Source organism: Corvus cornix, chromosome 21 (assembly GCF_000738735.6).
Source record: "Corvus cornix cornix isolate S_Up_H32 chromosome 21, ASM73873v5, whole genome shotgun sequence".
NCBI lineage: Eukaryota > Metazoa > Chordata > Aves > Passeriformes > Corvidae > Corvus > Corvus cornix.
The window spans coordinates 4354889-4380091 of record NC_046350.1 but is presented as its reverse complement, the minus strand read 5'-3'; the positions used below and the strand labels follow the sequence as shown (position 1 = coordinate 4380091).

The window sequence follows — 25203 nt, the reverse complement described above, 5'->3', positions numbered from 1 at the left end:
AAAAACTGGGTTTGTGACTATTTAAGCTGATACCTCCTTGGAGCAGCTTCTCCCTTCTCCACTCCTTCTGTGATTTTTTTGATTGCTTGTTAGCAAAATCTTTTGCCTTCAGAACAGTTTGCCATCCTTAAAAGTTACAGCTGCTGATGTGAGCTTTAACTGTTTAGAATCTGGGGTACTACACAATCAAAGAATTTTAAGAAGATTTTTTTTATTGAGCTAAAATACAGCTGCATTTTGAGAGTCTGGTTTAATCCACATAAGCAAGTGAATGTGGCTTTAAGGCTGAGACACCTCCTTCACTTATCCCATTATGCCTAAGTATTGCAGCATATATACAAATGTACTTGGGGGAATTCCACACAAAACTGAGTGCCCTCAGAAGAGTTAACTCTTTCATTCAGCAGGGACACTTTTTCTAAAAATGGAATCTAGCATTTTTTCCTAAAATTCCTCACCCCAAAAATGCACTGAAAGAGGGAAAAGCCTCTTAAAACTCAGCATTTTATCACTAAATATATTAAAAATGTCATATTTGTGAATTACCATATGGATTTGTATAATATGCTATACCAGCTCAATTTTAGAATTTATAGTATAAAAGTGTATTTTTGTGTTTATTTGTTACGTAGTTAAAACATGTTTCTTTGAAACCCTGTGAATGCATACTGCCACATTAATAATCCATAATACTCTAAATAATGATGTTTTAATTGCAATGAGGTGAATAGTGAATATACACAGTGAGATTTTGATACCTTATTAGGATGCCCACATTAGGATGTCACAATCCTAAACAAGACTGCTTTTATACCTGCATACAAATGACATCATACAAAGCCAGAACACAAACCACATCCAACTGAAGTTAGTAAGCAGGTTGACATAAACTGTAAAATGTGACATTAAAATGGATAAATTAATGAGAAATTATGGTCATATCTGTATTACTGAATTTGATACCGGATTTTAGTGTTGATTGAATTTTTAAGACTGGAGTACTGCCTTAAGAATTCATTCCTACTTCAAAGTAACCTTTTGCAAGTTTTTCAGATCATTCAGATAAATGAACACATGCAAAAATTTAAACTTTAATCTTGTTGAACATAACATAAAGGTCAGCTCTTTGATATGGCTTTGACTGCATGTGTTTTGGAGAGGTATGAAAGGGTTACCTGGATTTCTGATGGAATCTGGGACCTGTCCCTGCTTCCAGCACCTGACAGATTTTATTTAGTCTTAATACTACTGCTGCAAAACCTATAACAGGGCACTGAAGGAAGCCTGATGGGCCAGGAATTTTGGAAGAGGTGGCAATAGATGTCCCAGGCTTCCTCTCATCAGGCAGTTTTTGGGTTGTTTTTCTTTCCTCTGGGCAGTGCAGTTTGGGTTTCTCCTGATCAAGGAGGACTGGCTGCACAGATGAGGCGGGGATGGCATTAAGTCTTGTCTACAACTACCAGAATACAACAGGAGCAGTATAAAAATGCTTTTGTGAAGAAATGCTCCGTTCTTTGGTCACTAGTTTTTAACTATTCCAGCACTCCTGGCAGGGATTTTTAGGAACTGAACACCGTTGGCCAGGAGCGTGTGTGACTCACCGGTGTGGGCATCTGAGGGACCGCAGTGTAATGGGCAGTGCCTGGGAGGAGCAGACTGGCACTGTGGCTTTGGGACAGTGGCTTTGGGAGTTCTGTCTGAGCTGGGGTGAGAGCAGCAGGGCTCCTTGCAGCCTGCAGGATGATGGGCAATACCTCAGCCTGCTACAGGAATTACTGGAGAATGTTGGCAGCCAGGGAATAATGAGTGAGTTTTATATTGCAGCCTGTGCAGTGTGAGGAGGGTTCACTGGGCCTGGGTGACTTTTTGGTGTGTAAGAATCTCAGATTGTTTGGCACTTTGGGTAGAGTGGATAAAGTGACCATAGCAACATACACTGGAACATTATTTAAAAGCCTCTCCTGTTAAAGTCAGCAGCAGGATGTCTGGCTTCCTCATTTACCCTCATTTTGGTTTAACTCATTTACATGCTCTTTTGTTACATGTGTGAAAACACCATAGATTTTTGATGTTCAGTGCAACACAGGGGTTTGATATCAGATGTGATAGATGCATTTTAATTATGCAAGGTTTCTACCATTGTTAAAATGTATAGGTGCAGATACAGAACACTTTTTATACGTTGTCTGCTTAACATTTTGTGCCAGTGTTCTCCAGTACAGTCACTTTGGGTGCTTTTTATACGTAATTGTGTAGTACAAACTTCTGGCAGTTTTGTTTGGGTGACCTCTGTCAAAACCTGAGTTTCTAAATAGACTTATTCTCTAAAAATGATTTGCTAATGTCACACTGTAATGGATCCCATATGCTTGAGGTATTTGTTTTCCTAACATTCATTAAACAGGGCTGCGTTTAGCGGAATTCTGGGTGTGAAGTGTAACCTTCAGCTATTATTATAATTCTGGATATTCTAAAATTATTACTGAACATCTGTTAGGTGGCTAGGATGGGCTCTTGCTGCTAGAGAACTGCTCACTTCCAGCAGGGAATGATCGTGGGACTGATTAATGTGCATTGTGGCTTGCAGAGAGCGTACTGTGGCCAGTGCAGTGAAAGGATATGGGGGCTCGCAAGGCAAGGCTACAAGTGTATCAACTGCAAGCTGTTGGTCCATAAACGCTGTCACATCCTTGTCCCACTGACCTGCAAAAGGCATATGGTAAGTGTGCATTCTGGCCAGGGCTGAGCGGTGCCACTCGGGCCTGTGCTGCTCTTGGTAGATGCGTCCTAAGTAACGAAATGTGTGCGTGGCTGTGGATTTGGAACACTTGGGAGCATCTGGGTTTCTGTTTCTGTGGAGGACAAGCCTTTGGATTGGGAGCGGAGACAAATGAGAAAAGAAAGCTTGTGATGTGACTTCAGTGTGCTCAAGCTTGAATTTGACTTCTCCATTAGACACTGACAATCTCAGAAGTTACTCCTTTTAGCCAGTGGGAATGTTTTAAGAACTAAGGCACTGATGTGATTTTTGCACTGCTCTTTTTAGAAAGGCTTATTGCTTTCCTGTTCCTGTCATCTCAGTTTCTCCAGTACTGTTCTCTTCCTCTCCATGACCCTCATCCCACTGCCAATGCTGGTGTCCTTCCTAGGCTTTAAAAATCAAAACATTCAAACTTCTGGGTATCTGAATTTTAGTCCTTTCCAATATTCATCCCCAGTATTTCAGTGGTGGTTGTATCATGTTTGGTCTGACTCAAAACTTAAACCAGTATTTTTCTTCAGTGATATTGCATGGGACTTGCCTTGACATTACCAATTCTTTGGCAATTAATTTCTGCATGTTGCTGTACTTCCTGGAATAGTCCTACATGTCTTGGGGATGAGACCAGTGTCCAAATGCAATATAAAATATCTGGTATTGTGATCTATACTAATTTATGCACTACCCTTGCATAATGAGCAGCAATTTGTGGTTTTATTAAGCAGGAAAAGAATATGCCAGTGCTCTGAAGGGAGTGTGTAATATCATGCTGAAGTGTTTACTTTGTTGTAGTTCCATGTGGAACACTCAGAGGTCTTTAAACAGAATAAAAGTTTGAACTTTGCTGTAAAATACACCACTCTTACTTTTAGAAGACAGCCAAGCATCTGTTGTAGCTGCAGAGAATGGCTGATATAGCATTTAGTTTTTGGTAGGCCGGTTTTATCATGCATTACAAAATGTTAATATTTGTACACACTGTCTGCAAAATCCAGTTTTCACTCTGAAAGATGTGAGGTTCTCATGGAGCTGTAGTTTAGGGCAGGGTGCTCAGAGGGGGCTGTATACCCAGTGTGGTTTGTTTGTGTGACCTGTGTGTTTGCCAGGATTCGGTCATGCCTTCCCAGGAACCTCGCTTAGATGACAAAAACGACGAGGCTGATCTCCCTTCAGAAGACACTGATGGAAGTGAGTATTGTTACTTTGGAATCTCTCTTTCCCTCGTTTTTTCCTCTTCCTGTTTATGAAAGTAGAAAAATTTGGTCAACTGTCCAGTAATAGTTGAAGCAAACTGGCCATAAACCACCATAAATATCTTTCTGTTTATTGATTTTTAAAATTATTTCCAATGAAGGCCTTTATAACCACACTACTTTGATTTCTTTTCTAGTTCCCTACATTCCTTCAAACCGGAAACATGACACCATTAAAGACGACTCTGAGGTATGTTTAAAAAATATTTTTACAATTCATATTTATGTACAATAACTGATTATTTATGTAAAATAGCTGATTATTTCTTCTGGGCTTTCTACTGCCCTTTTCAAAAGTCTGTGGTTTTTTTTCTGGACATTGATAATGTTTTTTTAAGCATTTTTATTGGATTTTTTTAATATTTCTTCTGTGTTCAGCTGTTGTCATTCTGCTCATGATCCAGGATACCTTTTAACATTTTTGTTTTCTCCTTTCCATTTGTTGGAATAACAGTGATTTAGCAGAGGGTTTGACTTTTATGGTCCTTGCAACAAATGGTGGCTTTGCCACTGCCTTGTCTGCTGTCCCTAATGGATGCTCACCCTTTGTCACCCTCAGGCTACTGCTGTGGAACTTGGTTCAGTCTGGTAATCCATTCACTACCCAGCTCTCAGAGAGGGTTCATATAAATAATACCTAATCATTCATAGACAGCTCCTGTGGAAATACAAGTAGAATAACATGCACTTAAACTCTTTTTTCAGGTCTTTTGTGGAACATCTGACTCAATCTCTGCACATCAACAATGTTATTCCCTTAAAGCAGTCTGAAAAATCTGAATATGCTTCAATTCTAAAGGGCTTAAAGACATTTCTTTTAAAAATGCTTCTGGCATGTTTAAAATAAATAGGATGCACTCTGCAGAGCACTGGTAGTTGGTCTGATATTCCCCTCTGAGCAAGGCTGCACCTTTTTCCTTTGCCTCCACTACAATGCTTGTCACTACCATTCCTTTCACACTTGAGTAGCTCCTGCTTGTGGGTGACTGCCTTATTTTCAGTCATGTATCTACAGATTTTTATCTCAAATTCAGAAAGGGAAGGGTATAAATTATAAGCACATCAGAGAATTTTAATTGCTCACTTCTGCTGTGTTTAGTGCTCAGGTTTGTGTTTAAATTTGGTAGGTGCTGTTTGCTCAACTGTCCTGAATTATGCTGCTCTGATTGTCCCACCTTGCCTTTGAGCTATACTGAAATAATTTAAGGTATCCTACAGAAAGGAATTGGTGTTCTGGGAGCTTTGTCTAGAATCTTTAAGCTTAGAGCAATCTCTTCTAATAGCAGTCAATCCTAGATCAAGATTCTTTATATAAACACTTTCCACAGTTCTGCAGAATGCTGATCTGTCTGCAAGTACAGTAGTGTGAGGTCAGATAAAAATAGGCCACAGAAGTGTGTCAAAGCCTTGGATATATTGGTAAAACGTGGAAGTCCAAGTACCTGCTGCATCTGTCTAGTTCAGCTGCTCCATCTTCAGTCCCATGTTTTCACATCTAATTCTAGCTAATGGTCAAGATTATAATTTTTTTTTTTTAAATAATGATTTTAAAAATAACATTGCTCATAGTGGAATATTTCCTGTAAATTCTCAGACTTGAGAAATTGAGATCTGCTTCTGTATGTTCCCAGGAACCTGTTAGAAATCTTCATTATCATTAAAACTATAGTGAGCTGAGCACAGACAGTTGTTGCCTAAACTGAAACCAAGACAGGTATATTCATTAGCAAATGTGTGTCTCCTTATTCATCTTATATTTAGATATTCTTTATTAATTTGTGCTGCAGTATCTGTCAGAATATGAAAGATGCTCCTCGCTTTGTACAAGGGATACAATGTACATGGCTTGAAGTTCAAGAATTTGGATCAAACCTCATTTCTCAAGACACTGCCTTCTGCTTCCCTGCAGGGAGTATGAAAACGATTAGTTGGATGAACTACTGCCTTGAAAAAAACCAGTAACTTTTAGTAAGAGCAAACCCAATGGAAACCAAATATTTCTAAACAAATGTATTCCACTCAGCATCCAGCCCTGGGTGCCAGTGCCAAGCAAAGTCAGCAAATTCTGTCCAGTGCTTAAAGATCTCTCTGCTTTAATAGTTGCTTGCTATAGAAATGTCTTCAGTTTCTAGCATCTGTTTCTTTTTATACAGGATCTCAAACCAGTCATTGATGGAATGGATGGAATTAAGATTTCTCAGGGGCTTGGACTCCAGGACTTTGATTTAATCCGAGTTATCGGCCGTGGAAGTTATGCCAAAGTTCTTCTAGTTCGGTTAAAAAAGAATGATCAGATTTATGCTATGAAAGTCGTGAAAAAAGAACTGGTCCATGATGATGAGGTAAAAGTCTGTGTTAATTGCATTCTGTTACATATTATAAAAACTTAGTATGCTTTAACAAAAACCATTCAACTAAGCATGAAGCTCATGTTTCAGGCAACTTCTCTGGCAGAGTTGTTTTTCTGACTTTAGAACTTATTTGTCATCAACTCTGCATGAAGCACCAGGGTGAAATCTGAGAGAAATGTCTCTTATTTTAATAACAATTACTAATAGTCTTGGTAGAAATCATGTATTAAACATTCCAACCTGGATGTGCTAATCTGTAAGTGATGAGATAAATGGGGTGGAATTCGTGCACTTAACTTTGAAAGAAAGCAAATATGTTTTCCAAGGCAAAAGCATTGTCTGTGTATCAGAAAAGGAGCTGAAATTTTGTTCTTAAACTCGTGTTGGTAGAGCCTATGTGCAAGTGACTCAGTATTCTGGAATATTTTTTCCATGAGTTCAAAAATTAGGCTACTGCCATTTGAGATCCCTGTGGTTTTTGTCTGCCACAGAAATCTGCTGCATGTCTCCATTATTTTCAAAAGCCTTTAGATTTTTTTTTTTTTTTTTTTTTTGATACAAGACCTGAAATGCACCAGTTTGGGGAAAAAATGAAAAAGGGGAAAAAAAAAAAAACCCCAAACCCTTCATCTTTTTCCTATAATACACTTTTTTGAAAGTAGGATGTTTTGGGCAAAAACTACCAGAACACTATTTTAAGTGCTCTTTGTGTTGGTAGTTTCAATCAGTTGCTCTGGCTGTCATCTTTGTCACTATTCCAGAGGCTGGGCTTAGTTCTCCTAAAATACTTTGGCTTTCTCATTTATTTGATGTTTCTTTTTATGAATCAACATTAGGCTGTTGTGTGGTTTATTTACTGTTTCCTTTTTAACATGTGTTTTTCCAAGAAGGTGGGAGCTAAAGCCAAGTCCTGTTTAATGAGTTGTGCAGCTGTTTGAGAACCAGAGGTAGATGAGGAAAGGCTTTCTGGAATTGTGGCTCTCATAATTACACAGAAGATAGAGCTAATTGGTTTTTCTTTTCTCTAAGATAGGCTGTATAATGAAATTCTGGGAACTGATAGGAAATTCACTGAATTCTGTGAGTGCATGAGATATTGCAAGTAATGGAAATTTCACCTTAGAAGTGTTCCACAAAGAAAGAAAATCAATTACATAGCAAGTGTCAGCATGTTTAAATTAGCTGGTGCTTTCCAGGGAATGGCTGGTAGCGGAGAGAAGTGAGATGGAGGGAAATCAAATACCTGGGCTTCTGTTCAGTTTTGCTAAGCTTAGGTTTGTTAAGTGGAGTGCTGGTATAATCCTAATGCACAAGTACACAAGTGCACTGATGAAGGGTTAATTTTAAGACTCTTAAAGAGAAGCTCGTTCAGTTAAACCAAGAAGCAGTGGACATATTTATTACTTTATTGAAAACTGGATTTTTGGCTCGTGTCTGGAGTCAAGTTTACCCTTCCAAGGTGCTGTATCTTCATGAATGTCCACACACAAAACCTAGCAGATTTATTTAATTTGATGGTGACAGTTCTTGCTTTCCTCTGAGACTTGGTTTCCTCAGTGTCACCATCCATCCCTGACAGGAAGGCCTGGTTTCTCAGTCTCTGTATTTGTCTCCAGATTGGTTGGGAAGCTGAGAATATCTGTGGCAAATGGAGAATTTTTAGAACAATTACAATTCTGGTGTATTGGCAGGGTCCAGAGTGTTTGCAGGATGGCACATGATCAGTGCATTGCATGAAGGGTGAGTATCTGCTGCTAAACCCAGCTGTCTGTGAGGTTTAAATTGAGCATGGTTATGTGAAGTAAAGCTTAAAGGATTTGTTTAACAACAGCTCTGAATTTTGCAGCACTGTGCCTGTATCATGCAAACTTTGGTAGGTTTTTATGATGGTTTTGCACTGGGTTTTCAGGACTTCTCCCTGTTGAAGGATTAAAGGTATCTGTGATGCTTTTAATGATTTTGCCTGGACCAACTAAGCAGGTTTTGGTAGTTTCATTGAATTAAATTTGAATTTCAGATGAAGAGATGAAGTTCAGTTCACTTGAACCTTTTAAAAGCTGGAGATTCACATTGCTTGTTTTATTGGCATGAGCTGCTTCAGCAGCTTTGGGATCATTTATCTAAGAACTGAATTTATTTCCATCCAGCAGTGTGAGCAGTTTATCAAATATTGCAGATGGATGTTATTTACAACGGCTTAGATTTTGTGCAGGCCTTTCTTAAATGGTTAAGTATATATAACTGAATTACAGTGTTTTATAATTTCCTCTAGATTTTGAAGGGTCTTTGCCTTTCTGAAGAACAATGTAACAATGACAGTGTGTAAGGCAGCACTGTGATGTTCACAGGATTTTTTCTGGGAATACCCACAGTGCTTATCCAGCAGGAGTTCTGATTGTTCAATTACTCTATTTCAGGATATTGATTGGGTACAGACAGAGAAACATGTGTTTGAACAGGCATCCAGTAACCCATTCCTAGTTGGTTTACATTCATGCTTTCAAACAACAAGTCGGTAAGAAAGATCTGAAATTCTTTTTTTTGTTGTTGTTTTTAATCTTGATCATTGTGCTAAGCTGGTTCTCCTAAAGCAAATGTAACCACTGTCATCACACAGCCAGGAATTTTTGGAAGGAAGCATTAGCACTGTCAGGGATTCACTGCTGCAACACAGTCAGTTCTAGGGGGGTAGCTCAGGCAGGGGTGTGGAGAAAAGTGTGGTGGTCTGGGTCAGACCTGAAGGGAGAGGGCGAAATAGGAAGAGGAGGAGCTGTCCTGTCTTCCTGAGCACAGCCCTGTGACATGGGTAACGCAGAGCTTCCTAACAGTTTACAGCACCTTCTGCTGAGGAGGCCAGATCAGTTCTCAGTAGTTCATTGTTCCTAAAGAGCCTGAGAATTGGGCTGCCCAGTAATAACCTTTTAATGATAATATTAAACCCTACCTGCGTATTGGTATTGTTACCTAGGAGGCTCAAAAGCCTTTAACACATACCAAAGCAGTGTGGGATTTTGAGAAAGTGCTTATTTAACTCTTTACTACTGAAAATACTAATTCTTTGTCCTTGTTTGCACAATCCAAACTGGATTATTTGCTGATTATTTTGCAATTGGAATATGAAGAAAACAAGGACTTTCATGTCCATGCTTGAGTATGTCACTGGGGAATTGGGATGTGGTTTGGGATTTTTTGTTTTTACAGGCACCTGTTTGCTGTTTCACTTTATAATGCCTCATGCCTTATGTGTCATAATCAGAAAATTGTCATTCTATCCAACTTACTTGCAGTGTAGAGTGAAAAGTCTGAAAAAATTTTCATGGATTATCCAGTCATTTATCTTTAAGAATAATCACCTGTTTGTTGCAATATGTATTGCCAATTTTTAAAACACAAAGCCATGCACTGTACCTTTTCTTCAGTCCCCAAACTTTCACCTCCCTAATGGTTAGAGCCAGAGGAAATCTTCCTAGCAGGAAAAACAGAGATGGAGGAAGTAAAGAAGCTGTATCAGTATTCTGGAGGTACATGGACCAAGGAGTGTTTGGAAGCAGGAAGGAAGGAAGGAAGAATGATCTCCAAAGGCCACTGAGCGAGGATTTGACCAAAAGAAACTTGTCAGAAAAAAATAAGTAAACCTTTAGACAACTGACAAACTGTTGGGAAAGGTTCTTTAGTTAAACCAACATTCCCAAACACTTTCTCACCAAACGCAAAGTAGAATTGAACACCTGATATAAAAATTCAAGTGGTCAGGCAGGGTGAGGGATTGAGAATGAGGTTTCTTGTGAGTATTGAAACCCAGGAAAAGGCTGAGTCAGCAGCAGGATCCTGTGCATTCCTCTTTGGCAGCTACACTGATGGAGCTGAGGAGCAGAAACAGGAAAAAAATCCCCCTGCTGAACATAATCAAAGCTTTCTGTATTCCTGATGTATCTTTATGAGTCCTGCTTTTCCAGCCCAGCTGCTTCTTGCAGTGAAACTCTAGTTTTTCCTTGGTAACTTCAGCCATTTGCCATGGATATAACCATAAAGTCATGAATTCACAATTTGATTATAGCTGTAATGTTATAAAATGATAATTGTGACCTCATTGCATCAGGCGGGAAAAGCACAAAACTGATTTTGAGTGAATAAATTCATCAACATCAGATTGTGTTAAGTGGCCCAAAGAAAATGAGTCGTAATAGGAGAACAGGTTGTGACAAGGGTACTAATGGGGGGAAAGTTGCAAAAAACCTTCTTTCTCTTGAATATAGTTTCAAATAAATGTTTAACATAAATGTGTACCTAAATGTGAGGTGAATTGGTGCTGTATGTAGCTGTTTACATTGTTTCAGATACTAATGATGCTTTTTCATTATTATAATAAAATACGTGCCTTGGACTTGCCCAGAATTGGCAGATAAGTGTCTTCCAAGGATGGCAACAACCTGAAATCTCCATACTGCAAAACTTCTGGTGTTTGAGCAAATCCTTCCAAACCCAGCAAGTCCTGCCACTACTGACACACTTGAATATGACTTGACAAGGAATTTGAAATTGCAGGTTCTGAATGGTGATAAAACATTGGGGACTTCAAAACAGGATAGGAAAGCTGGAAGCAAAAAACATCAGGAATGCTGTGATAAAATACTCATGGCATTGTTACGTATTTTGTTTATTGCTTATTTAATTTCAGCTTAGCATTTATCTTCTTGTGGGGAGGCCACTGAGAGACCTGCCAGCTGGATTTTGTCCAATAGTTTTTATTGGTTTAAGTTTTAACACTTTATAAGTGTTTCAAATGAAGAATCCTTTTCGAAGGAACAAAAACATCACCACTCTAGAGTGATCTGAGAGACTGGAGCATGTGTTCTCCAAATGGAATGTTTTCCAGTGTGTGGATGTGTGGAAAGGAGTTTGCAGCTCATGGGGAATGAGGTGTACAAGGAAATGCTGCTCCCTGGGTCAGCCCAACCTCTCCCAGAAGCTCTCCCTCAGCATGTTTCTGTCCCGAGCTCTCTCTGACCTTGGCAGCTTTGCCTGGATCATATTTTCCCAAGGATAGAAGCTTTTCTGCAGACTGTAATAGAAATCTTCCTATCTGGCTGATTCCACCTGGATTTCTGTCCCCTGCTGACTTTTCCCTTGTTTTGAGCAGACTGTTTCAAACACTCATTCTCCAGAGAAACAAATGAGCCCAGAGCGTCCATCTGGTGACTGTGTTGTGTACAGTGTCACACTTGTAATTCGTATAATGATAACTTATAATTAATTCATTTAATTAATTTATACAGAGAAAGGTGATAGTATTTAAATAAAGGGTGTGTTCCTACATAATATGCATCAAATAAGTGCTCTCTCTTTTTCCCTCTTAAGTAGCTTCTGTAACTATAAGAAACCTAGAAGTCTAAATCAAGAGTGGAAGTGAAAATGGCTCAGATGGGAAGAATAAAAACAGCTTTTCTGGAGTGTTTCCTTGGGATGCATTAATTGTGTTCTATAATTTCAGATTGTTCCTTGTCATAGAGTATGTGAATGGGGGAGACCTCATGTTCCATATGCAACGGCAGAGAAAACTTCCTGAGGAACATGCAAGGTATTTCCTGACACTGAGCACGTGTTTGCTTCTGTTCTGGTGCTTTAATGGACTTGTATTCTTAAGTTTAGAATGTCCAGGCCTGGGAAGAAATGTAAACTTTATCTTTTGAAGGATGTGAATATTTTTAAAGAGCAAGCAGTTCATCAGTAGTAGCAGTTATTCCAATTTACTCCTCTTTATTGCTTCATATTTAGGTGATGCCTCCTTGATCTGTTGATAGAACGTGGAACTATTCTACCTAATTTGGTCTGATATTGAAATAATATAGGGAGAAGGTTAAAAATCCATGCATGGCTCTACACTACACAAAGGCTCACTGTCACTCTTTATAAGCTGAAAACAAAGATCTTCCATCTCATATGTGGAATTTTCAGAAAAATATCTGTAGAATAAAGAATAAACACTTTCTTAATTAGTAGAATGAAAAAAAATCTCATTGTTATTTAGGGAATGGTCTTATGAATAAGGACACTGATCTCTTATAAATGTAGCTTGGTTTTGTTATACTATTGATACGTGAAAGTTGGTAGTAAGGTGATGTTTTAAGAACAGATATTTAAGTTGCACCAGCTCTTGTACCAACTTAATGCTAATATGAACTTTCTTCTTCTTCATTTCAGGTTTTATGCTGCTGAAATTTGTATTGCTCTAAACTTCCTACATGAAAGAGGCATCATCTACAGAGATTTAAAACTGGACAATGTTCTCTTAGATGCAGAGGGTCATATCAAGTTAACAGATTATGGCATGTGCAAGGTAGGATTTTCCTGACCTTTCTTCTGTCACTCTTAGAGAACACTAAGAAAATTTATCTTCATCTTAACACTGGTGTTGCTGAGCCCAGAATTTGGTTGTGGAATAGGAAGTTTATTCTGAAAAAATTGTTGAATAGAACCACATTTGGAACTGAATTGTAATAGAAGCTATTTTTTCCCCAACATCTGTTTGAAAAGTACTTCCAAATTGTTTAACTGATTTTTTTTTAAAAAAAAATGTATCTGTAATTAGTAAATAAAATATTGTTACATACGTGTTGTAACTCAGTTTTAATCAACTTTGCTGAAGAGGAGCGGTGAAGTCATAGGGCAGTTTTGAGCACTATGAGTATTTATTTTGTGAAAGGAAGCTCTTTAGACTTCCTGAGTAACTTGGAGTTTTAAGTCTAGTTAAAGAAAGTTCTCAGAAAAGGAGGTCAGCTTTTAATTTATGAAATGCTTTCTGCATGTAGGAAGGTTTGGGCCCAGGTGACACTACAAGCACTTTCTGTGGGACACCAAATTATATTGCACCAGAGATCCTCAGAGGAGAAGAATATGGTAAGTCATAACTAAATAACCTATAGTTATAATAAATATAGAAGTTGCTTGGTTCAAATACAATTAATTTTTTCACTTACACATTTGTGTTATTATATATTAAGAATTAATTGAGTGTATATTGTACAGGTTAATTTTTTCCTGAAATAAGGTTTTTTTTTTCCTCTTCCAGTCACTCATTTCAGCTTCTTTTAAATCATACTTGGCCTGAAAAGTATTTATTAAATGACACTATAGGAAAACATTGTCACTGCAGCTTTGCTGCCTGCAGACACCTCTGAGCTCCCCTACGTTTGTCATCCCAGTTGAGAAAACTCACACTCATCCAGTGATGGTGTAAATCATGTCAGTGATTTCAGTACTAAAACCAGGCCATCAATCTTGATCTGTGTGAGGGAGAACACGAAAATCCAAGGAGTCCTGGCTGAGAAACCTCTGGGTGCCCATTTGCAGGGTTCAGTGTGGACTGGTGGGCGCTGGGGGTGCTGATGTTCGAGATGATGGCAGGAAGGTCCCCGTTCGACATCATCACTGACAATCCAGACATGAACACTGAAGATTACCTCTTCCAAGGTACAGCCCTTTGGGGTTTGGGTTGTTTTGGGGGAATACAATCAAAATGGACAGCTTGCATCGCAGAGTTAGGGTTTCCTTTCCCAGTGTTACCCCAACAGCTGCTGTAATTGGGCAATTGTGAAGCTGCCAACTCCATAACAGGCAAAAGTTCTTTAAAGCAGTTTCTGTAACAGAATCTGTCATGCTCTTGTTGAAGGCCCCAATATTAAATCAATTTCTGTTTAAAATCACACTTTGCCATATACTGAGGACTGAAAGTTTTATTTCCTGTTTACACAACACATAATAGCAAAAGGTAACGAAGATAGCATGTCCCTTAGGAAATCTTGCAATGTCAATAGAACATTGCCTTGAATTCCTGTAGCTCCTTTTGTTTGCATGATTTTAAATAATTACTTTATCTTCCATTTTCTAACTGATACCATGCTGAAATAATAAGTGTTTGTATTGAAATCATGGTCAATGTCACAAACCAAAACCCAATACTGCTGTTTTTAAACCTGTAACAGTTATTCTGGAGAAGCCAATCCGGATTCCAAGGTTTCTTTCTGTCAAGGCTTCCCATGTGTTAAAAGGATTTTTAAACAAGGTAAATAACATTCTCTTATTTTTAGCATCTGAAAGCTGGAAGTCAGAGCTTCCTGTTGAAAGTGATACAGTTAAGAAGTTAATCTGCTTACTATTAAGAAAATCTATAAAACCTTGGTATCGTCTATGTTAAAAACCCCACTTAGTTGCAAATTTACTGAGGGAATTCCACAGCACAGGCTTGATTTTCAGCTAGGTGTAGGCTTTCAAAAAGTAACTATAGCTTTGTTTATAAACTCTTTTCTGTAATACTTACTACTCATTTAATTAAGCTGATTGAAATCTCTAGAACCACTATCATGAATGGCAAAAAGAACATGAATTGTACATTTCTAAATAAATCCCATGTTTTAAGAAGTTGTAAAATATAATTTAAAAATTAAATTTCAAATAAACTTTATTTAAAGAAAAAAAAAATTAAAATCCCCTGCTAGCCATAGTGTGTTTATTCCAGCAGAGTTTGCACAGTCATAGGAATGCTGGAGTCATCTCTGTGGGCTTTTTGGCAAACGTGGGCTGTAAGTGGCTTGGAGTGTGTAATTCCAGTGTCTTGTGTTTTCCACAGGATCCCAAAGAAAGGCTTGGCTGTCAGCCCCAGACAGGATTTGCTGATATCAAGTCTCACACGTTTTTCCGCAGCATAGACTGGGATCTGGTAAAAATCAGTCGTTGTGTTTCTGGGTTTTCAAAAGGAATAATTCATTAATTTATTAGTTGTGTGCATATGGACAGCTCCAGTGCAGACAGGGAAAATGCATTCTAGAAATGTAAAAGTAGTATTCATAGTGCATTAAAAGCCAGCTGAATTTATCAACTCTGACTCCTAAAATCAGCTGGATTATTCAGGTGGGTGCCAGGGTTTAGTGACCTGAGGAAGAGTGAGCAGGATCAGTCCCTTTTGTTAAGGATGTGGCTGGAGGGCAGTGGGGTTATTTATAAAGGGGCTCTGATTACAGTTTGCAGGTTTTCTTTAGTACTGGTGGTGTGAGGGAGGTTTCTGGTTCGTGGTGAAGATGATGACTTGCATTTCAGTGGGTTTTCAAGCATAAAATTGTATCAAAATTGAGTTTTTAAATCTTCTGCTACTTGGTAATTGTGTTGCCTTCTGTCTTCAGTGTGGAAACATCCCAGAAATGACATGGTAACATTTATTGAGCTTCAGCAATAAAGCTGTGAAGTCTGGAGCACCTCCCTGTCAGCCTTACATTTTTAATAGCTATTTAACAATTGAAAAGTGTGTCTGTAGTATTTTCATAGTCTGGGAAGGCTGCAGGAAGTGTAGGAAGAGGCAGCACTAACATGAAAGAGTTCAGATGAGAGAAAGCTGCACAATTTCATTTTCCCTTTGAAGCTGCTGCTCTGAATTTCATTGTAACGTTCTTCAGAGAACACATTCAGTGAGTAAAGTGCCTGTGCTTTAAAAGATCTGGTGTTTACAAAATTATCCCTGTAATGAGGGCTGGCTTTAATTTTGCCAGACATCCCTTGCTTGGAGTCCTCCCTCCAGCCTGAGTGTTATTATTTTTCTTTTTTTGCTACCTTGTGGTGCTACAGTGCAGTTCACCTGGGGGTGTGGAGCAGAACATCATGTCCTGCAGTTTGTTCTGCTTTGCAGTTTTTTGAGAGAGAGAAGACAACAACTGTCGGATTTGTATTTTATTTGTAGAAAAAACCTCTTCATTGAAATCGGTACTTCTTGGTCAACATTTATGCTGATTGAATTTTTGTGTTTTCTAACATATTTTCATGGCTGAAAGCTTTAATACAAATATCTATTTTTTTAAAAAGTGGAAAGATTTAGGAGATCTGTTTTGTGATATGGTTAGGACAGTGCTACTCAGGAGGATCAATGTTAAATAAACTTGAAGCTAAATTTCTAATAAGTTCTGGCAAATATACTCAGGAAAAAATGAGAAAATATTTGGAAAGCTTTTTTAGTTATTAGAATCTCCTACTCACCACCTGCATGCATTTCAAAGAAAACATTTGGACTTGAAAAGATTTGGAAAAGCTTTTAAGTTGGAACCCAAGGAAACAACTTAAAACTTGTTCTGTGTGAACCTTGAGCTAAATGGAAAAATAAATACAGGGAAAATGAACACACAGCCCAGGAACATTTTTCCTGGTGTTAGTCATCCAAAGTGTGTGTGGCACAGCCTAGAACACTTCAGATTGCTCACTCTGGTGTAGGATGGCTCAGCAGCATCCAGGGCCGTTCTTTTTTAGATTGTTTTGATACATTCAGTCTGTTCTTATCTCAGTGCCTGTTTTTATGGTGTTTAACCATTATATGCCAGAGCAAGAACTACAAAGCCATAGCTACTGTTTGCAGTGAGGTATTTTTTAGAGCTTCACCACCTATTTTTGATGAGTGAATTTTCTCAAGTTAAAGGCTGCAAGTTCTGTCTATGGCTTATTTAAGAGGGCTTTTATGCTTTACTGAGTATAACAAAAGAGGAAGTCTGATGTTTAACCCCTTGTGGAATAATGTCTGTCTGTTGGATGTGAGTGTGTGGCAACAACTTCACAGGGATGGTCCTGCTGCCCTACTTCAGTTTTTAAATATTCATTTTGCTAATTCTTTCATGCTGCCATTCTTGTTTGGGAGGAGCTAATTACTTCTTCCTTAAAACTTTGATTTCATGGTGCTTTCCCAGACCTGATCACTGATGGGATGTTGATGTGTTAATTCACCACCCTGTGACAGTTTCACAATTTCCTCCTATCTCCATCTGTGCTTCCTGTGCTCTTGTCTGAAACCTGAAATCCAAGATCTTTCTGTAATTTATTCCCTGTTTTGTTTGCTCTGTACTAACCATCATGAGAGATCCTGGCCCTAAAATCAAGTTTGCTCCCCATGTTGGTAATACAAGTCATCATTTTCGTCAGTGGTAACTACTACTCACATCCTGCTTACCTGTCCTAAGTTAGATTATGGAGATTTGTAGCCTAGACAGTTTTTTAACTGACTATAAATGTTAGAATTAGAATGTTGGTGTCTGTGCTACTATAAATTGGACTATGTGACAGATTGCACACAAGTGCAGGAAGAAAAGTAGGTCGATTTCTCAGGAACAAAAGTAAATATATTGTGCTAACTGCTGTATTGCAGCACTGTGGGAATTTATCAGTCCTGAGTGTGATCTACCAATTTAGAGAAAACATAAATGGTTGAATTATTTGTGGATTTTTATTTTCAAATGCAGAGCACTAATTGTGTTGGTGTCTGTTGCCTGGCTTGTAGGGTGTACTACTTGGTATTTTGCTGTTCCTCTCCAATAGCACTTACTGCAGTTGGATTTGAGTTTCCTGAGGGGTGTTGTAACTCTTCCACACTGTAATTTCTCCTTTCCCCCATATTTTGGGTAGCTGGAGAAGAAGCAGACGACGCCCCCGTTCCAGCCGCAGATCACGGATGATTATGGGTTGGATAACTTCGACACGCAGTTCACCAGCGAGCCCGTGCAGCTCACCCCAGATGATGAGTATGTGCTGCTTTCCCCCAATCCAGCTGCATATTAAGAAATTAATTGATAAATTATCTGAAAATCACTAAGAGACTGTGTACTTGCCATTAGAACATAGTCGTGTTACAGTAAATTTGAAATCTTTGTATCCTACATATCTTGCATAACTTATTATATATGATACAAGACTGCCCAGTGTTCTGATAAACTAAACACTGCTCTCATTTGTTTTTCAGAGATATAATAAAGCGAATAGATCAGTCAGAATTTGAAGGATTTGAATATATTAATCCATTGTTGCTGTCAACAGAAGAAACAGTATGAAGAAATGACCTCGTTGGGGACAGTGTGAATGACATTAATTTATCCTTAACTACAGTATATGCATGCGAGGCTGGGGACTGGTCACTTTGGATGGAGACCAATGATCTAAAAACAAATTTGCTGCTGAAAATCAAAGAAGAGAATAATGATTTTGGTGGGTGTCCTCTGCCACTTAGTGATTCTTAAGTTCTGGGCACTGACACAACTGGCTTCATTAATGAAGGAATTTGCATTTTGTGCCTGTTTCATGAAGGATTGAAACGTTCATTGCATCCCTGCAAAAGGAGATCATGAGAAACTTTGGGATCCACACACTTTCTACAAACATTTGATGCAATGAGCTCCCAGTTGAAGAGTATTACAGTGTAACATCCTGAAGAATAAAATATATTATGGTGGTGTTGAAGCTTATTTTTGATGCCTTTTTTCACAAGTGGTACCTGTCTAAACATCTCAGATATATTTAAAAGGAGTTGTGTTTTATTAGCAATCAAAACATAAATTTGGGTACAAGATTTAAGTGCCTAAATGGATAAAACTGCATTGAAGGATTATTGCGTATTTGGGACGTTCTTACACCTGGTAAGTTCTGCTCGTTAATATTAAGTAACATTTCCATCTGAAACATACAGTTCACAGCTGCAGCCTGATGTTTAGTTGCATTTTTACAGAATTTGGAATGCCGAGTGACTCAGTGAGATTAATTCCAAATTAGAATTTACAGTATCAATTTCAAAATCTGTTGTCTTAAACTCCAAATTTACCAAAATGTAGAGATTGAAGAAAACTAAATTTGCACACAAAGGGTTTCTAAACATACTTAAGCAGTGCCTACACCTACAATGATATTGTGTTGTATATTAGATTTTTGAAAAGTATTTTTATCAACAATACAAATATTCAGATGTAGAGCAAAAGCATAGTAAAGCATAGCCTTAAAGTTTTAAGTAGTAAATCTAGAATAACCATAAGATAAAATCCACTTTCCTGATAAAGCACACCTCCTACTTATGATAAACTGTCTGCTTACAGTTACTCAGTGTATGTTAATAACTAATCATTCTGCAGCAGAGAATGGGATCTTTCAGCGAAATGATTTTGCATCAAAGTAGTACAATTTTTTTAATGGAAGAAAAATGAATACCTAAGAAATTGGAAAAAGCAAAAGACAACTATGGAATCCCTTCTGGTGGGAACTGGGGGGGTGCCAGGGGAGCCAGGGCATCCGAAAGGGGAGAGCTCAGGAGCTGGCAAAGCTGTGCTGGAGGTGCCGGAGCCGCGGCCGAGCCGCCGGGTTCGCTGCCCTGGGACAGCAGCGAGGCTCTGCTGCCTCGGGCTGGGCTGCGGCTCCAGGGCTTGTGTGGGAAGGAAGAGAGGAGAAACCCTGTGCTGTGGCATCTCACCTGGTTGGGTGTAAAACAGGATAAATTGCGACACTTTCACTTTCTTTACATTAACCTATGGTTTTTCTCAGGGTACAGCATTGCATTAGGTGCTGAACATGACATCTTTGGGATTCACATCCAAGTCATGAGGTGCTAGGACCAGACTGCCAAAACATTGTTTGAAATATTCAATTAATCATTGATAACAATCTAGGTTTTGTATCCCCTCTTTAGCCACAATTATGCAGACCTGTGGTTGTTTAGTTCTATGAATCCCATTCAGGTTTCAGTTGTGGGTTTCTCTGTTGGACTGTAGCTTTTCATATTCAGCAAAATGTGTTTTAATCAGCACTAAATAATTTAACCAGTAAAAAGTACTTGCCTCAAATGCCTGGACTTTAGATACTTTATTATCTACTAAAGGCAACATTACCTTTTAAATGTAATCTGACATTTTTTTAATTGCTCCTTTTCCCTCTTATTTTATTTACCCTGAATAACTTCCTTTTCAGTGTTTTCAACTCCCCTGGTACTAAAGCTAATCAGTAGTGATCAGAGTGACTGCAGGCAGCTCATGAATGGAACTGTGACAGGTTAAGCTGTCCTTTGACATGCCAGGGCATGGAACTTTAAACTGGAAATATTAGAAATGTGGGTTGGGGTTTTTTTTAACCTTTTTTCTAGGTTTCAGAACAACATTTTGGGAGGGAGGGAAGGAAGAGTAGAAAGACACATTTTGCTAAACAAACATTGTAAAGACTATTTGATTTTTATTTAAGAATTTACAGGCATTTACAATGTTGCTGTGTTGCCAAATAGTTTGCTGGGTACAAGTTTGGTTGCTCATGTGCAAGTGTTTGAATAATGTTCTGTTCATGATGAAGGGGAAATTTTTTATATAAAGTACTTGTTTTATAAATAAAAGAAAATGAAGGATGTAATTAAATGTGTGGTTTGGAAAAAAAATCCTAATATATTACAAATGGATCTGGTAATGATATATAGTTGTCTTATTTGAAATAGTAAATGAAAATTCTAGCTAATTTAATGATTGTAAAACAGTAAATATGTTCTTGTAGTTTTGTATAATTAATTAGTTGGGATCTTTGCTGACCAGTTTTACTTGTGCAGAAGATGGTATACTAATCCATAACAGCTGAGATCATTTATATTCTTGCACATCTATTAAAGACTTTAATGAAAAAGTTAATAGACTGTTATTATTTATCAGTAAACTGGGCTATGCCCAACCTCTGAAACAGACAAAAAATGCTAAGTTCAAATGACTTTTTAACTCAGTTTATTTTCATAGATTACTGGTATTTTTTTCTAAACAGGTAAACTTTTGAATTAGAGTAAGTAACAGTTGTCTTTTGCTCAGCTGCTTTCTTCTGTCCTGAGAAATTCTGAACTGTGCATCAGACAAAGCTCCAGGGATTTCCAATAGTGCCTTTTTTTCAGGAGTACCAAGCCTGATTTCCCTGGGGATCTCTAGGACATCCCAGAGCACCATTTTCAGAACTAGAACTACTTTACATGTATTTGAGAGGCTTTAAAATAAAAAAAAACAAACAGGCAGGTGGCACTTGACCTTCTACTGAGTTACTGGCTTGTGATCCTTAAGCAAGGCAGAGGTGAGGAGGTGCTTCCTTGACACATTTTTCCTTTTCCTTTGAGAAAGCTTCATCCTTGGCCTTGCTCCTTTGCTCTCCACTCTTCTGGCTCTACCACATGACATCATCTGCACTTTCAGACAAGCACCTGGCAAGGTGGCCATCGATATCCAGCTGTGAGAGTCTGCAAACACAGTGTTTGTGCAGTGAGAAACAGTCGAATCCTTCTACTTTACTCTCTCCCAGAAGTGTTCTGGTACCTTAGGGGAGGAGTCACTGCTGTGCCTAGCAACTCTACACAAATCTACCCAAACCTCCCACCCTTGCTGTTACTGCTGCACATCTGGAGCTAAGTAGCACAGACCTGAATATAGAGATCTGATTCATTTTAAGCCTGTCTCGATAGAATGACCAAAATTGTATAAATATTAATGCAGCCACTCTTTTGTCTTCCTGTTCAGCCTCCTAACAACAGGAAAAGTTGCACCCAACAGAGCTTGCAGGGTTAGGGGACCTGTTGATATGCACATTTTCAGCAACTCTGACAGCCTACGTATTATGAAATCGTGTTAACAGCTCTTACTAAAGAGCAGATACTCAACTTGTAAATGGGATTAAAGTAGGTAATTCTGACAGCTAAAAAGGACCTCACAGTAGAAGTTTTGTCTGCTTTTGTTATTTTGTATATAGAGGATGGGGTTAACTTATGGGAAAGTTATGAAAAAAACCAAAACAAACTTACCTTCCACTAAACTTAATCAGACACATTGGACAACTGTCAAGAGCTGAAGCTGCTTCACTCTGGCTTTCCATCTTCTCTTCGCAGCTCTCAGCCCCAGGAGCACTCCCGAGCCGAGGCTTCTCCGCAGGCCCCCCTCTGGTCTTCCCCACGGGAACATCCCCCTGATGTGTTTGGATTTGAGGTTCTTCCTCACCCTTTTCTTTCCCCTCTGCCCTGCTGTTCTGTACAGTCCCTGTGCGGTGCTGCTGAGGGCTCAAAGCTTCTGTGGGGCTTTGTGCCAGTGCCGAGGGCTGTGCAGAGCTGCTGTGTCCAGGGAGTTCACATGACTTAAGACTCACATCCAGCTTTGAAACACCTTTTGTGTCTTCCCCAGATGCGGTTTTGGCTTGATCTGTACTGATTCCCCAGCAGGTTTTCTCAGCTGTAGATGATAAACTTTTCGGTTTATCTGCTTGGCCCTGTCCTTTATGTAACTCATTGCTCTGGCTCTGTGTTGGCTGCTGGGAGCTCAGATCCTTGGGCTTCAGACGTTTTTCTTTGTGAAAAGATGGGAATGATACCCACTGAAAGTCTTTCGTTCCGACTGTAAAGACTTCCTGGTGTTCTGGACTCTTTTCCTCAGCCTTGTAAAACACACACACACAGAGAATGTCTTAAGCAAATGTGGCTCAATCAATACTTAAACCCCAGGCTTTGGGAACACATTGCAAATACTGAGAAAGCTGAGCTACTGTGAAGAAAAGAACATTTTATTTATGTCCCTTTTCCAGCACCCATAAAGCAATCAGGAGCTTCCTGGAGCTGATGGAATATGGGTCTTCCCTGAACGTTTCTAAATGGATACAATGGGTACTCATGTTCCAGAGAGACTAAGGATGAAAACAACAACCTGCTGCTGTTCAGGGGAGGAAAAAAGTACTTTATAAGGACTGATTTTTACGTTGTGATCTTGCCTAATGCCACTGGAACGATGTCAGGGTGCGTTCTGTGTAACTAACCCCTCCATTACAGTTTGCCTTTTCCAGTTTCACTCCTTCGGGCGATGCTGCTGTTTATGGCAGTCAGCATCCTTACACAGGCTCCCTCTTCCCAGCAAAATGTTGGAAAGAATTTGCTGTACTGCAAAAAAAGCCTCTTGTAGCTGTCCTTATATTCCCTGCCACACCATGCTTGGCCACACCACTGCACATAAAGAGCTGAAACCCACATCTCTAAAAGCTATTTCAGGTTGTTTCCCATTAACCAGGCTGTCGCTATTGGAAGCAGGACACGAAGTGCAAAAACAAGGATACAGCACGCTACCTTTTCCAAGAACTCTGGAAAGCTGGGCACTGTGTCCCAGTTTGTGCAGTGTGAATTTTGACTGATGTCTTTCAGTAACAAAATCCAGGTTTTTTCACACTCATTTAATTCTTCCTTTTCAAACCAGGAACACCTGTCAGTCGATGCCCTGTAAAGACAGTCCAATAGTTTGAAGGGGGGAGAGAGGAAAGAAAATACTCTTACACTGATACTAGTTTGCCTCTTTTTTCTGGAACACAAAGACATTATTTAGCATACAAACATTTTTTTACAGCTTGCTATGACATGTACTTTGTACAGCTAGCAAAAAATTAATGTCTAAATGCTTTCTTTTCTGCTTCTAACAAATGAGCCGTAGGTATCTATCACTATTTTCGCTTCCAAGTGAAACAGTTAGGTGTAGCCACTGTTTTATATTCTCAAATACCAAACTTAACACCTGCTGAGCACAGAAATCATGGAAGTGTTTGCACTGAGGGTGGCAATTGCATCAGTTCCCATGTATGTCTGGGCATTTCCACACTGCCATTTGAAATTACTGACTATCTTCCCAAACAACTTGATTTAACTGATCCTAGGAACTATAAGCACTAAAAGGTAATGCTGTATAAAGACAATTCCAAGGGGAAGATGGAATGTTAATGTCACAGTGGTATTTCCAGCATTCTTCCTGACGCGTTTTCTTGGGTCGCTGTCCAGGAATAAAGCCGCGTGGTGAAGAAATTAGAAGCAACACGCCCTCAAAGAGCAGAGTGATGAACCTCTCATAGGCCGTGGTGGAAGGGACACGGCCGAGCCCCCCGGGCTCGAACACGAACCGAGCCACGCATTGCCTTCAGTCCTCCCCAACTCCAGGGCTGGAAAAAACAGGAATTATTTCTGCGTTCCTGTGAGCCGTGTTCTGGAAGAAAAAATACTGAGCTTTCATACATTAGCATTTTTCAGGCCCTGTCCTCGCCAGTGCTGTTCTGCGCCGAGGAACGCGCGCAACGCGCAGGGCCCGGTGTGCTTTACCCTGCAGTTTTGTCTCTAATTTTTTTTAAAGGCGCTACGGGCGGTGTTTTATGAAATAACCTTTCACAGCCATAGACATGGATCTGGCCGCGAAACGCTGCGGGTCGCTGGGGCCGATCCGGTCCCCCAGGACCGATCCGATCCCCCCGGTGCCGACTCACGGGGGCCGCGGCGGGGGCTCGGGGCCGGGGCTGCGCTCCCGGCCGCGGGCGGACGGCGCCGTCCGGGGCTTCAGGCGCAGCTTGGCTGCTCCTTCCTCACACATGGCCGAGCCTCCCCGCACCTCGTCAAGGGACGGCGCTGGCGGCCACGGGAGGGCGGGGAGAGAGGGCGACCGGGGCTTCCTCCTCCTCCTCTTCCTCTTCCTCCTACCCCGGGAGCGTTGCCGGGGCTGTGACTTGCCGCGCGGGGCTGTGACTTGCCGCCCTTAGAGCCGCCCTCACGGCGCGGGTCGGTGGGGGCGGGCGAGCAGCTCTGAGGGCGCCCTGAGAGGAGCCCTCCGTTCCCCAGCCCCTGCACCCTTCAGCCGCCGGGGGCTGGGCTGCCTCGAAAACAGCCCTTTTTGTGTTGCTTTTACCGCTCAAACTTTATGGTTTTGTAGGGTTTTGGTGTGTCGGGAAGGGCAGGGTCAGGGGCTGCGCTGGGTGGTCCCCGTGGCTGAGGGGGATAAGATGGCGGCAGGTCGGGCCTGGCCGGTCCCGCCCTGGGTCTGCGGCTGCCGCGCGGGGCCAAACCCAAAGGCTGTTGTTGCAAAAATTAAAATGGATTGGGAGCGCACGTCTGACCTAATTTCGCTTTTAGAGAAGAATCTGAACTGATGCAGTTTGACGTTTTTGGCGGGAATGTCGCCGTGTGGCTTGAAATAAAGTGCTAGAGAGGGTTTAAACACTCCCCAGGCTGCAGCCTCCTCAAAAACAGACACCAGAGGAA

The 25203-nt window shown here is 40.0% G+C and overlaps 2 protein-coding genes across 6 annotated transcripts in view; one reads left to right on the top strand and one right to left on the bottom strand.

Moving 5' to 3' along the window:
- The window catches only part of PRKCZ (protein kinase C zeta), a 40910-nt gene extending 20098 nt beyond the window's left edge, over positions 1-20812 (top strand). For all 4 annotated transcript variants that reach the window (XM_039563965.1, XM_039563964.1, XM_010405856.4 and 1 more), the window contains 13 exons: positions 2588-2719; positions 3868-3949; positions 4152-4204; positions 6168-6356; positions 8783-8880; positions 11857-11943; positions 12567-12702; positions 13175-13262; positions 13716-13835; positions 14348-14427; positions 14992-15081; positions 17796-17911; positions 18130-20812. In XM_039563965.1, the coding sequence (XP_039419899.1) occupies positions 2588-2719; positions 3868-3949; positions 4152-4204; positions 6168-6356; positions 8783-8880; positions 11857-11943; positions 12567-12702; positions 13175-13262; positions 13716-13835; positions 14348-14427; positions 14992-15081; positions 17796-17911; positions 18130-18217 (1359 nt within the window). In that variant the 3' untranslated portion in view covers positions 18218-20812. The remainder of the gene's footprint in view (positions 1-2587; positions 2720-3867; positions 3950-4151; positions 4205-6167; positions 6357-8782; positions 8881-11856; positions 11944-12566; positions 12703-13174; positions 13263-13715; positions 13836-14347; positions 14428-14991; positions 15082-17795; positions 17912-18129) is intronic.
- Positions 20813-20875: 63 nt separating this feature from the next.
- Positions 20876-24864, bottom strand: FAAP20 (FA core complex associated protein 20). 2 transcript variants are annotated; one of them, XR_005603520.1, is made up of 4 exons: positions 24334-24408; positions 23260-23407; positions 21958-22580; positions 20876-21399 (listed from the first exon to the last, which is right to left on the bottom strand). XR_005603520.1 is itself a non-coding variant. In XM_039563968.1 (4 exons), exons 1-4 carry the CDS (start codon positions 24536-24538, stop codon positions 21327-21329), a joined length of 948 nt encoding a protein of 315 aa, XP_039419902.1. In that variant the 5' UTR covers positions 24539-24864; the 3' UTR covers positions 20876-21326. The 2 variants fall into 2 exon arrangements, 1 of the variants encoding a protein (XP_039419902.1); XM_039563968.1 differs by lacking the exon at positions 24334-24408 and adding an exon at positions 24435-24864.
- Between the last annotated feature and the right edge of the window lie 339 nt (positions 24865-25203).

Coding starts and splice junctions, on each gene's coding strand:
- FAAP20 (XM_039563968.1), bottom strand. CDS start 24,538: ATGTGTGAGGAAGGAGCAGCCAAGCTGCGCCTGAAGCCCCGGACGGCG. Junction 22,581..23,259: donor TTCCAGAGTTCTTGGAAAAG/GTAGCGTGCTGT, acceptor GTGTTTTACAAG/GCTGAGGAAAAGAGTCCAGA. Junction 21,400..21,957: donor CTGATTAAGTTTAGTGGAAG/GTAAGTTTGTTT, acceptor CTGTGTTTGCAG/ACTCTCACAGCTGGATATCG.